Source organism: Chlorocebus sabaeus, chromosome 7 (assembly GCF_047675955.1).
Source record: "Chlorocebus sabaeus isolate Y175 chromosome 7, mChlSab1.0.hap1, whole genome shotgun sequence".
NCBI classification, from domain to species: Eukaryota; Metazoa; Chordata; class Mammalia; order Primates; family Cercopithecidae; genus Chlorocebus; species Chlorocebus sabaeus.
This window is the reverse complement of record NC_132910.1, coordinates 126,809,364-126,823,352: the sequence shown is the minus strand read 5'-3', so window position 1 is coordinate 126,823,352 and position 13,989 is coordinate 126,809,364. Positions and strand designations below refer to the sequence as shown.

The 13,989-nt window shown below is 33.5% G+C and overlaps 1 protein-coding gene across 9 annotated transcripts in view; it reads right to left on the bottom strand.

Annotated features, from left to right (window-relative positions):
• Positions 1-715: 715 nt before the first annotated feature.
• Positions 716-13,989, bottom strand: part of WDR17 (WD repeat domain 17) — a 115,488-nt gene continuing 102,214 nt past the window's right edge. For all 9 annotated transcript variants that reach the window (XM_008000300.3, XM_008000306.3, XM_008000309.3 and 6 more), the window contains 6 exons: positions 10,739-10,880; positions 9,887-9,989; positions 8,840-8,941; positions 6,732-6,830; positions 6,230-6,413; positions 716-4,076 (listed from right to left, as the gene is read on the bottom strand). In XM_008000300.3, the coding sequence (XP_007998491.3) occupies positions 3,957-4,076; positions 6,230-6,413; positions 6,732-6,830; positions 8,840-8,941; positions 9,887-9,989; positions 10,739-10,880 (750 nt within the window). In that variant the 3' untranslated portion in view covers positions 716-3,956. The remainder of the gene's footprint in view (positions 4,077-6,229; positions 6,414-6,731; positions 6,831-8,839; positions 8,942-9,886; positions 9,990-10,738; positions 10,881-13,989) is intronic.

The following is a 13,989-nucleotide window of genomic DNA, read 5'->3' as shown; positions in this document are numbered from 1 at the left end:
AACAAGTCTTTGAAGCCCAGTCATGAAAAAGATCCACAGAAGAGGATTAGTTTTGGGTAGAGTCAAATAGTAAGTTTCTTTATCCTCTTGGTGCTGTGCTCAATCTCCTGAAAGAGCTCATCACTCATGGCCCAATTATGGTAAGTTCTCAAGAATCCTGTGGAACCTATAGAGATTGTGGAAAACAGGAAATAGTCTGTAGGCTTCATTACATAGTGATTATGTAAACGAAGATAGCAAGGATGGTCAAAGTGCGTAACCTCAAGAGCTTTTTGAGGACAAATTGTGCAACAGAAGCCAACACTACAGGCATATCTTAGAAAGACCATTACTTCAAAAAGAATCTTTGACAGAAGGAAGCAATGAAATTTTCTAGGAACTACAGCAGCTGCTATAGGAATAGAAACTTTTCAATTGAAAGAGTACTTATGGGAATAGAACCTACCATGACATAGCATTTGTATTAATGAGTAAGCACTTTCTCCATTTTTTATACTAATTGTGGGGTATATTGTAGTCAGTGTTTCTAAAGTGAAAAATCAGCCTCTGGAACAATTCAATGAAGTGATTTTCCTAGGTTACTGAGTAGGGTAACAACTCAGTTGGACAGTTTAGCCCTTTGACACCTCTGATGACTCTGATCCAAGCATTTATGGAGAAACACGTGTCTTTCAATGGTGTTTTGGGGAAAGAAACAACTACTCATCTTAGCAGGTAACTATGTCATATCAGGATTTAACTGTAATATTTAATAAAATTTGAAGGACCTGAAACACATACATACACGTAAATCTAGATAATGACATGCCAAATTATAGCACAGTCATGATACATAATTTTAGCATGAAAGTACATATTTCATTTAGGTACAAATATCTCAAAGATTTGGTACAATAAACATTAAGAGTTGACTATAAAGATGTCTTCTATATTACTGATATACTAAATATGAACCACTGAATTTTACAAATAATTTTTGAGGCTTTTATTATATTCAGAATACCTTTTGGCTTAAAATCGAAAGAGTATAAATGTTATAAGGACAACAAAATACAGTCATTGCTCTAATGCAATCATGTTCCTGAACACATCTGGACAATTTCATAGAAATATATATATATACACACACACACACATATATATTTCATATATACATATATATACACATATATATTTCATTTGTCTTGATTGACATAAAAATAATATATTTTCACAAGATGTAACTATTTTGATGTTGTGATTTTGTGAACCACCTGATAACTGCTAACTTTTACAGGCAAAATGTTTTTTCCAATGCTTTAAAAATTACTGTCTAATGAGACTCTTCCTTTAGAGAGGCATATTGAAACCTGCAGAGTAATTTGTCCACATTATTGGTAGTACGAACATTTCCAGATAGTAAAATAAATTCATAAAATTTGCTTGGGTTTCGTGCATATGAAATCTAATAAAAATATTTTTATGAATTAAAAATTTGTTTTTCATATTAAGGCACAATATATACAGACTGACTCAGTCAAATTACATTTATAATTCTATGAAAAATTCACAGTTATAGGTCATAAGATACAGACATTGTAGGAATCAAAGATAATGGAATGATGGTCAAATGAATCCCATTTAGATTTCAGACAGAAATCGGGTTGCTCTTCTGTTGTATTTATGTGTTTAAAGACTTGCAAAATGTTCTCATCTTTTATACATAAAAATATTATTTCCCTGCATTCATTAAAAATACAGAAGTAATGATTGTTTATATACTTAATGACATCCTTTCAAGTATGTAAGCACAAAAAAGATAGGCTTATTTATTTTAAAATAAAAAGAATGACAGGATTGAGACTGCCATTTTTAAGTGAGGGGTTTTTAGTACATATGTGCCAGTTAATAATCCTCCTCACCTAAGAAACATTTGAGTTACAGATATCACTAAGAGTTTAAAAAAATACTTCTCAGGTACTCTTTTTATTATCTATCCATTGCATCTCTGAGTTGTGTATATTCTCTTCCATAATATTAAACTATATATATATATATATATATATATATATATATATATATTTTTTTTTTTTTTTCCTTTGGAGATGGTGGTCTTGCTCTGTTGCCCAGGCTGGAGTGTGGTGGTGCGATCTCGGCTCACTGCAACCTCCACTTCCTGGGTTCAAGGGATTCTTCTGCCTCAGCTTCCCGAGTAGCTGTGACTATAGGCACGCGTCACCACACCCAGCTAATTTTTGTATTTTTAGTAGAGACAGGGTTTTACCATGTTGGTCAGGATGGTCTCCATGTACCGACCTCATGATTCGTCCACCTCGGCCTCCCGAAGTGCTGGGGTTACAGGTAATTTGTTTTTTTATTAAATGGAATTTAAACCTGTAATGTCTTTTTGAGGAATCAAAAGTGGTCAATGTGATAAATATGATACATAGACACATAATATATATTTTTTCCAGTTTTAAGAAGTTTTGTTAAGAAGGTTTTAAAAATATTTTAAATGTAACAAGTTTAAAGATAATAAAAGCCCCAAGTATTCTAGTTATTTGAGATTACTCTTTAGTCAAACAAGAACATCTATATTATAAATCTTGTAAAACAACTTGAGTATCAAAGTACTTTCAGTATGCATTAATTTAATAAGTTTCAAAGTCAGAATTCTAGTCCAACTGAAACATTTATAGTCACATATCAGGCTTTTCATAGCTTTACACTATTAAAAAACATTTTAAAAGTTAAATCAACCTAATATGTCCAAAATTTCAACCAGTATCTATTTACAAAGATTTACTTAAAACTAATTTTCATCAAATACATTGTGTTTTTTGTTTGTTTTTTGAGATGGAATTTCGCTCTTTGTTACCCAGGCTGGAGTGCAGTGGCGCCATCTCGGATAGCTGGAACCTCTGCCTCCCGGGTTCAAGCGATTCTCCTGTCTCAGCCTGCCAAGTAGCTGGAATTACAGGCGCCTGCCACTATGTCTAGCTAATTTTTGTATTTTTAGTACAGACAGGGTTTTACCACGCTGGCCAGGCTGGTCATGAACTCCTGACCTCAGGTGATCCACCTGGCTTGGCCTCCCAAAGTGCTGGGATTACAGGCGTGAGCCACCGTGCCCAGACAAATAAATTGTGTTTTAAATAAAGTTAACATAAATTGACTAGAGTATAATGTGTAAATTATTATACACATTAATCAAAACTAATATCCATGCATGCTGAATCTCTTAAAATAGTCACCTTATCACCTAATGCTTTTCATATATATTCGACTGCATTTTGTGATTTTTACTCCCCAATTTTTTTCACGCCTATATAACTTACACCTTTACAATTGGACAGTTAAACTTCAGATAAAAAACTGGTAACATTTTCTTTTTTTAAAAGTATTTTGACTGTGTATCCATTTATTAATATTTACTAAACTTATAACTGAAAACTTTTATTAAATAGCTAACATTAGTGGTTTACTATGCATTTTATAAAGGAGAACGTAAGTGTTTGTTAAGTTGAAGATCACTGTGCACACCTTACATTTTGACATTTCAAGATATTCATTCACATATCCATTAAGTACTTACTGTATGTCCAGCACTCTTCTAGGTGTTGCACAATTTAATATGTTTCAATATTTCAACAACATGATATTTTGATACCTTTTATGCTGTGTGAAACTTTTATATGCTTTTTAGATTATTCAGTCCTTTATAATTTAAATATTTCCTCCTTCTCAAAAGTAGCTGTTACTGTTTATAAAAGAGGCACCTGTTTTTCTTTTAAATTATATACATATTTTATTTTTTGAAGTTAATGAATAAATTCACTGTTATTTCCCACCTCTCCCAAACTGCAATCCTTCTCCCAACCTCTGGCACTTGAACAACAGGGATTAAGGTAATAGGAACCCACAAAGTTTTCTTTAAAGAAAAAAAAAAAAAATCCAGCATGGAAAAAAATCTTCTATCAGAATGGATTGAGTCGTATTCCAGTCCCTAAAGGTGAGAATGGATTCACCTTTGCCCACATCAAAGCGTCATTCAAGGAGATAGCAGATTTCCCGTCTTCAAGGAAAAACACAGGGCCCTGTGCAGTGAGAGTTGAGGAAAGTGAAGATGAGATTATAAATTTACGAAGTATTTTTAAACTTTCAGAAAGAGAATCACTGCAATAAAAAACATGATATTTAGGCAACGCTAATAAAAATTTAAGAATATGAGAAAATTACTTTTTTTGAGTTGGACCCAAATATAGACACATTTTCAAATGTCCTAACATTACATCATTATGCCCTAATATCTGTCAAAATAGAATTGTTTTCAATTTAAATTCTTTAAATACAGTAGTGCTGCCAATGACAAATACGTTTTGTTAATCTGGTAACTGCCGCAAAGTTTACTTATTCCATAAAAGCATATATGCCTAATAATAGACTTAAATATATTTCACTATTTTCCTCATGTAGCCTATGTCAGTACATCGGGGGAAATTATTTAAGCCAGAAACTTTAAATGTGCTCTCCAGAAGATGAAGAATATTGTTCCATATTGTATACATAGTTTAAAATATGTTTAGTCATGTGATTTTCTTGCTTATTTATAATTTAGTTGCATCAGTTATGATATATGCCAAGGTAGTTATGAAGAATGGAATGCGAAGCGTTTTCAATCTATATTACCTAGCTCTGATAAGGAAAAGCATAATTTCAAAAACACAAGATGCACTACATATTATGTTTTCTTAATTAGGTTCTAAAGTTGTTGAGTTTTGGGTCTGATTTCAAATAATACAACTTGTAGCAAATTATTTCTAGATAATGGAAAGCTCATCATAGGAGTATGTAAAGTAGACAGCTTCCTATTAGTAGGCACTAGAAATTTCACAATTATAACCCAAACACATCAACTTTCTGATGAAATAGAAATATCCTGGCAGGACAGTACTCCATCTATACCAGTCATGTGGGCCTCAGCGTACATGAGAGAATTAGTAGCTCTTTTTCTGGATGTAGGCTTGGCTACAGAGAGCTTAGATAGTACCTTTTAGGTCAAGGTCAGATAGAGAAAAGAAACCTTAAGAAAAGGAGGAAAGAAACATGAAGGTACCAAGTACTAGAAATGGTACACAAAGCGCAGAGAATGGCACTGATGACATACTGCAAAGATTTCATAATGTTTCTTGCTCTTTACTAAAAGTTATTTAATTTCCTGATTTGGTTCTTTATTTCTGAACATAAATGGATAATAAAGGTGCATACAACTATGTGTCCTGTGTTTTGGAAGATACTGGTTATGTTTTGAGACTAAACTAGCTTGCAGTGGCAAGCTAAGCTACAGTTAGGATTTAGATCAGTATCCAGCTGCTTCATTTATCTTGGGTCGCTATGGCAAAACCTGCCTTCTTCATTGGCCTAGCATGAAATGTGACTTTTCACATGATTAGAAATACATAAGAATCTGCTCAATAAGTTGTGTATATTATTGGGAGGTGGGGATCTTTTAGTCTAATCTGTAGTCTCCATTTGTATTTCAGGGGATTTGGCTTTGTTTACTTCATGGGGACACCTACAACTAGTCCTGGCTCTAAGACAATAAAGATTTCTCTATTTCTTAGAGATAATGGCACCCCTGGGTCATATTGGGAGGCTCTGGTATCATTCATCATCATTAGTTTGACTGTACATTAGGGACCAATCCTTGGCAATTAGACATCCCTCACGATTGATCCCAGTAATTTTTAATTGCTGAAAAGGTCCGTAACTCGATGTAAGAACATGCACAATGTATTAATGATATAATATACATCTCTCAGTTTTTAATTGCTTTGCTTTTATACATCATAGATGGTGACTAGAAAGTGAATGTAATCTACTGCGACATAATCATCTGTTGTTGACTGTTGCTTTGTCTTCCTTATTTAATTCCCGTCAGGATATGACCTGTATATATTTTCAAACATAGTTGTTACAAAGTATACATATCATCTGTTACTAAGTATACATATTACATGAATTGCTTCTGTAGTAAGAAGTCAGCACAATTACTGTATCTGAATTTATTTTAAGCCGAAAGAGGCCACTTACACTAACTATGGAAGCACTAGAGGCAATTTTTCTTATTGGGCCCCAGTCCTAAATTACCTACTTTTACCCAAATTAGGCTTATTTTAAGATATCATTTCAAAAAGTAAACACATAAAAATGGTGAAATGCACATGTTATATCTGACATTAGGCTTTACCTGGATTTTTAATCCCGTAAGACAAGAAATGTGAATATCAGAATGACTTGGAAGATTTGATCCAGTCACATAATCTGGTCCAATAATTCCTTTCAGTGACTCTTCTTTTAGTCTCTTTAATAAAGTTGCATAAACCATTCTTTGTGAATCAGAAGGGGGTGTATACGGAGAGTCTTCTAATGATCTATATTTTCAACAGATGTCAACATTTCATTTTGTTGAATCACAGAATTTTTGATGTTTAGATTAGAAATTATCCCTGATGGTTATTTAGTTCCCCTTTATTGACGGAGGCAAATCACCTTTAGACTTAATTGATAGTAAAACAAAGGACTAAATGGCAGAAAAGTATGGCACTGTAAATTATTACTGCATATATGCCAAACAAATCGAGATTCTGCTAAATTCTGCTAAAATTAATGAGACAACACATACTTCCAACAAGTTTGTCTATAACGTCAAATACCTTCTGCCTTCCAATTTTTATATCATATTTACTCACCTGCTGGTGGACTGTGTGCAAGCTCTCCATGCGTCCAGTTCCTCAGAAAGATATTCAATTTTTAAAGGTACTGACACCTCCCGACGTTTTAATAGCTGACTGAATGTGTGAAAAGGAAATTAACATCTGATACCAAAAACTAAGATATCAGAAAAAGCAAACAAACTTTAAATGTGATTTTAGATTTACGTTTCTGTATACAGACATTATACCTTATATATAATATACATATAGAATATTTTTTAGTACATGTGTATATATGCTCACCTGTATATTTAATATATTTAGCAGAGTCCCTGGCAAGTCAAAGTTATTCAGTAAATGTTGGGTGGATGAGTAACTGAGTGAGCGGATGAATAAATGAACTGCATAATGTATGGAGAATGGTTGGACAAGTCAAGTGATGTTAAATAGTAGCCACCGTGAGAGAAAACACTTAACCATGACCCTGATGATTTAATCTTGAATGACACAAAGAGAACATAGGAGAAGGAGATTTGAGAAGAAAGATGATTTGAATTCTGAGCACACTGACTTTTAGGCTGGAGTTTAGCAAGCTGCTGAATATACACATAGGAGTTTGAAGAGTAGGCTATGCCTGAGTATAAGACACTGAGTTACCTCCTCAGAGGTGAGAGGTGAAGCTAAAAAGTGGTGAGGTTTCTAAAGGACACCATATAGCAAGGAGAGGGAAGGGAGTGGAGCTGTGGGAGGAGAGTGGGATGGAAAAGAGGAAAAAGGGAAGCAGAGGAGGAGAGAATGAACTTTGGGGGCTCACATATTTAGTGGGTCAGGAAAATAATGATAAGCAGCAAGATAACAAAGATGAAATTGTCAGAGACGATAAATTCTTTAATATTAGGAAATTATTTCTCTTTCTAAGCTAACACAGTCCCTAAACTTAATCACATTGTCTCAAGTCTCTCCTGCTCCCGCAGATAAAAACCATTCTTTTTCTTTTTGCTTGATTAAGAATTTTTCTCTTTACTTTTATAATTATATATAGCTGAACATACTTCATTAAACATTATTTTACATCTATGTGACATATCCTACTGCTCCCATAATATCTTTTAATATTGTTAAATGTTGCTTTCCAATTTTGGTTATGCTACCTATGTAGAAAGAGATTTTTCCCTAAGCAGGGTGACAATATTAATTCCGTATTATTCCTTATTTGCACTAGGTGACCGCTAGTGCTTCACCTACACAGTAGGGAAAATAAGTTAGGAATGAGAAAACCTGTTTCTCTCAGAATCTTTTGCCACATATGAACTCAGAAAAGCTGCTTAGCCACAGACCCTCTGCATTTGTTAAAACGGTCACCTACTAAGCCATTTCGCTAACTACTAGACTTGGAAGTAGCTTTTCATGGAAGGCACTGTGAATTTTATTTTATAGTAAAAGAAGTTTTAAGTACAAGGGCTGAAGTTAAACAAGTTGTTAGAAAATGTAGGAGTAAGGCTAACAGGTTATGCCTGAATAAAAAATATTAAAATAGTAAGTAACCTGCTACTTACAAACTCCCTTTACTTTGCCTTTTCTGCTGTAGAGATTGAAAAGCTACAATATTCAGTCTCCTATTTTCTTTTAGTGAGATGTGGGCATAAAACCCTAAGGAGGACCTTCTTCCCTGAATAAAATGGTCTTGCCAGGAGAAAGTCCTTTGTGGTCTCTATCTTCCACTCTTACCTCTTTCCTGCTTAGAATGTAGTCGTAATTCATGGAGGGCTAGCATCTATCTTGTAACCACGGGATACTCAAGCAAGAGGAAATAATCCAAAAATATCACAGTGGAAAGAAGGGGAGTATCAGGTCCTTGAAGAAATCACTGCAAGGCAGTAAAAGCCCTAGAACGCCTGTGTTAAGTGTCTTGATGTGAAAGATCAATAAACCCTAGGAGTTTAAGCTAGTATTAGAATTTTTATTATTTATAGCCTAACACATCTCTAATTTATGTGCTTCTTTATTATAAAGCACATGCGCAGTAAATAGATGGATACTTGTAATAATATATTTGATACTTTCTATATAATCCACTTAGAGATTATCCATCTTAGTGAAAGAAATTGCTCTAATGTCACGATCGAAGAAAAAATCTTTTTTACCTTGTGTACTCATAAAGTGCTGGAACAATGCTTTGGTACTGTCTTCTGATAGCCAATAATGCACCAGTGTAACCACATAATATTAGCAACTCATTTCGAGCTCTAAAAGAGAATATACTTATTTTTATAAATTCCACAATTTGAGGCATAGAACATTACTCTGACACACAGTTCATGTACTTGTATCTCTATATTCTGAAAGGTGACATTTATAGCAATATATGTTTAGAAAATTTTCTAAACTTAAGGAAAATTATCCATCAGTTCCTAATTCCTATTCAGATATTTATACCGTATCATGAATTATAATATAAAATAAGAGTCTTTAAATAATATTTCACTCTTGCCTGCTTGTTTTTCTCTATTTCCTGGCTGTTTCTTCATGTAATTTATCCCTAAATAACTCCTTTGGTCAGGTGGAGGGAGTCCCGGAATACTGTGTCGACTCTAGGAGAGGGCAAAGAATGCCTTCTGCAGTTCTTACACAGGGAGTTAGCCAGTTGCCCAGGCTTCTGCATCATTTTTTCCATACAGGCTTTAAAACAAGTAGAGCCCGAAGTTTCTCTTGTAAATTATATAAGAGTCTCTAACGGCTTTAGTTATATAGATAACAATGTCTTTTAATAGGACTTGAATCCAGGGATGATGTCTATTTTGTACTTTCTAGCCTTTTACTTCTTTCCCACAAGCTCAGTATGATGCTTTGCATACAATGGATATTTAATAAATATGACCATGAGTTTCTTACGGACTTGAGGTCCAAAAGCTTTGAACTTGCTTTCTTTAAACCAGGTATGTGTGTGTACATATAAAAACATACGCATACCAGATATTAAGTGGACCACTAAAATTTAATATTCTATTTAAAGTTGACCTCTACCTTTTTTTCTTAAAAATATAACAAACACAAATACACTACTCTTTCTACAAGTGTAGCTATCTGTCCAAGATAATCCTATTTCCTGATCTGAATACCAAAAACAATGGAGCCACTTTAAAATTTATCACATAGATTCACTTATATATTTTGCAGAAAGAAATACTCACTCAGTACATGTATGCAAGAGCAATTTCTCAGTACGAATATAGCTTAATAGGTCAAGAACAGGGCATATGGTATCCAAAGTCCAGTCCGAACTACTGATGTATTCTGGAAAAATAAAACCAGATGAGAGATTCATTAAATAACAGTCTCAAAATTTATTCATCCATTTTTTAACTTATATGATGAATTTTCTGAGTCAGTACTACCTACCTCTTTGTTTTCTAGATCACAAGTATTTTCCTATTCATCCTCTCTCAGGTCCCCATACCATAAAATTGGAAGAGATGCCATATTTCACATCAGCATCACTCTCCTTTTTAAATTGAGGATGACTAGTTCTTGGTTTTAAGGCTGATCACTGATATAGTTAGGATGCTGGTCCTTTCTAGAGCTCATGTTGAAATGTAATCCCCAGTGCTGGAGTGGGGAGGTGTTTGGATTAAGGAGGTGCATTCCTCATGAATGGCTTAGTGCAATCCCCTTGGTGATGAGTGAATTCTTGTTCTGAGTCCACAAGAGATCTGGTTGTTTAAGAGTGTGGCACCTCCCTTCCTCCTTCTCTTCATTCCTTCTCTCTGCTCCTGCTCTCACTAAGTGATATGCCTGCTCCTGTATCACTTTCTGCCACGATGAAAAGCTTCCTGAGGCCTCACAGAAGCTGAGCAGATACCAGTGCCATGCTTCTGGTACAGCCTGCAGAACTATGAGCCAGTAAATCTACTTCCTTTATAAATTACCCAGCCTCAGGTACTTCTTTACAGCAATGCAAAAATGAATTAAAACGATCATCAATATGAAAATGAAGATCAAATAAATGAGTATATTTTAAATTATACTACCAACTAATTACTTACCTTTAACAAAGCTAATACCAATAGGAAGGGCTTTTTCAGGTTCTTGACTTAACAAGTAATATTTTACAGTTTCAAATATATTGTCATCTGCATGGGCTGTCTCAGCTAACTGCATACATTCTTCCACTGTGGGTAGCTTACACTAGAAAATAATTGATTTGAAAACAATGTTACTAAAATTCACAGGGATAAAGGCAATAGTGTAGGTACAAAATACTTTCAACTTTCCTAGTATGGTTTTCTTATTAAAGTTGTCTAAAATAGATGTAAATGAAATCATTTGAATTAAGAGAATATATTTATGAAAATACCTTTAAGATCTAAAAACAGTAAGTGGGGATATTAGCTAATGAGTTAGTAGTTTTTCATCACACAAATACCTAAAAAAGAAATAGAAGCAAACTGTCCTGATTGTGATACTGAAATTAGTACCTACAAATGCAATTTAGCACCCAAATGATGAAATTAATTAATATATTAATTAAATTAACTAATTAAGAAAATTTAATTATAATTAAGAAAAAATATATTGACCATTGTCAAAAACTACATTAAATGCACCAAACATAAAGGGTGTGCATTATTACATAACCTCTACACTGTAATTCAACGTCACTTGGCTTTTGAAACAAAGCAACCTTATTTCAGAGACACAAAAAAATGTAGAAGCTCTAAAAGTTTTTAGCTTTGACATTTTGAAATGCCATGAAATGGGTATTTTTTCATCCATGAAATTTCATTACTATAAAATAAAAAGCCACATTCCCCATTTAAAAATATTCTTTTTCTGTTAAAACTGAGTGTCTGATCCTTTCTCAAGTAAGTTGGTCTGCTTCCTTATAATGTAGGTAAGCATTAAGTTACCTTTTATATCCAATTCTGATGTGTTTATAATAGATGAAGCTTAAATGTTCAAGTTTACATCTAAACAATGTGGATAGTTTCATGGTTTGTGTCAATTTATTTATTAATACATTCATTCAATCATTTCATATTTCTTGTTTAAAAATTAGGTAAAATGAACATTTTACATCTCAATCTCTCAAAAAAATTACAACAAACTGAATTAACAGGGCTCTCGTATATTGAACATTTCATATTGTTTCCCCATCCTTATTCATGAAATGCCAGTTATTTACTAAGCAACTACTCTATGGTAGGATTTACTAAGCAACTACTCTATGGTAGGTACTGGGCTTGGCTAGAGACATAGGTTCTTCACCTTGATATATGCTCATGGCATAGAGGAAATAAAAAATCACTCCCATTTACATTTCATTTTTAACTAGACTATAAGAAGAAGAGTAAGATGATCACCTTATAATTTTTATCCTATATATTTTACAATTCTGAAAGTTATATAAGTAAACATCATATGTGAATATGTAGTTTTCAGTGTTACAGACAGTCCCCAACTTATGTTTTGACTTTATGGTAGTGCAAAAGCGACATGCATTCAGCAGAAACTGTAACTTTGAGTACCCACACAACCATTCTGTTTTTTACTTTTTGTACAGTATTCATTAAATTACATGAGATATTATTATGAAATAGGCTTTGTGCTAGATGACCTTGTCCAACTGTAGCCTAATGTAAGTGTTCTGAGCACGTTTAAGGAAGGCTAGGTTAAGCTATGATGTTTGGTAAGTTAGGTTGTAAATGCATTTTTGAGTTAGAATATTTTTGACTTACGATGGGTTTACTCACTGTAACCCCATGGTAAGTCGAGGAGCATCTGTACTTGTGAAATTGTTCAGAGTTATTAACACCTTCACACACACTCACTAGTCTTTCTAAAAAGATATTAATTAAGTATGACCAGAAAGTCTAATTATATCCTTTTAGAATGTGTGATGAAAAGACGAGGTAAATAATATTCTAGCCCCTATCGTTAAAAGCTGTTGCAGCTAACTGCATATATTCTTCTACTGTGTGTATCTTGTATTAGAAAATAATCGATTTGGCAGGGCACGGTGATTCATGCCTGTAATCCCAACACTTTGGGAGGCTGAGGTGGGTGGATCACCTGAGGTCAGGAGTTCGAGACCAGCCTGACCAACATCGTGAAACCCCCATCTCTACGGAAAATACAAAATTAGCTGGGTGTGATGGTGCACGCCTGTAATCCCAGTTACTCAGGAGGCTGGGGCAGGAGAATCGCTTGAACACAGGAGGTGGAGGATGCGGTGATCCAAGCTCGTGCCATTGCACTCCAGTCTGGGCAACAAGAGCGAAATTCCGTCTCAAAATAAATAAATGAATAAATAAATAAATAAATAAATAAATAAATAAGAAAATAATTGATTTGACAACAATGTTAGTAAAATTTATAGGAATAAAAACATAGTACACATACTAAATTTTTCTAGTATTACTAGTGTGGTTTTCTTATTAAAGTTGTCCTAAATGATATAAATGAAAGTATTTGAATAAAGAGCATATATTTATGAAAGTATCTTTAAAATCTGAAAATAATAACTGAGGTCATTAGCTTAAGTCTTAAAGCTTAGACAAGTCATTTAGCCTCTCTGAGCCTTGATATTAACATCTGTACCTTCTACCTCAGAGGATATCTGTTAGTGTACATTCAAACACTACCAGTTAATGTATAATTTAAAAACTCCCACTTTCTTTCATATGCATTTGAATTTCAAAATAAATTAGTTTTTAGTTGTCATGCTAAAAAAACAAAGCCCAGCTTTTTAAAAAACATAATTCACAGACTACAAAGTGTATAAAGTAGTTAAAATATCCCATCATCTCACAACCCACTAGTAACTTTGAACATTTCTTCTTTCACAAGTATTTTCCCTGTCTCAACACAAACACATTCACATACACATATCCGCCCACACATTCTCATTCACACACTTTTGGTCAATCTGTATTAATACAAAACCCAGAAAATATCTGCTTAATGAATAGGGCTACTCACCCACTAGGGATAAAAAAATCATGGTTCAAATAATTGAAACAAAACTTTGTTGTTTTAGAGGTTCAAGATGAGAAAATATTGTACTTATATCTTATCATTTTCTTACAAGAAACTGTAGGTATCTTTTTAAATATGCTATAAACATAAATAAATATGTACATTCACAGTTATTTTCAAACCAAAATCATATGGCATATGCATAGTTTTATGATCTGCTTTCTATTTAACTGTTTCATAGCCATGTATCATGCCAATAAAAATAGAGCTTCATGATTTTTAACGGATTAATCGCACTGAAATATAGAAAAGTACTGTA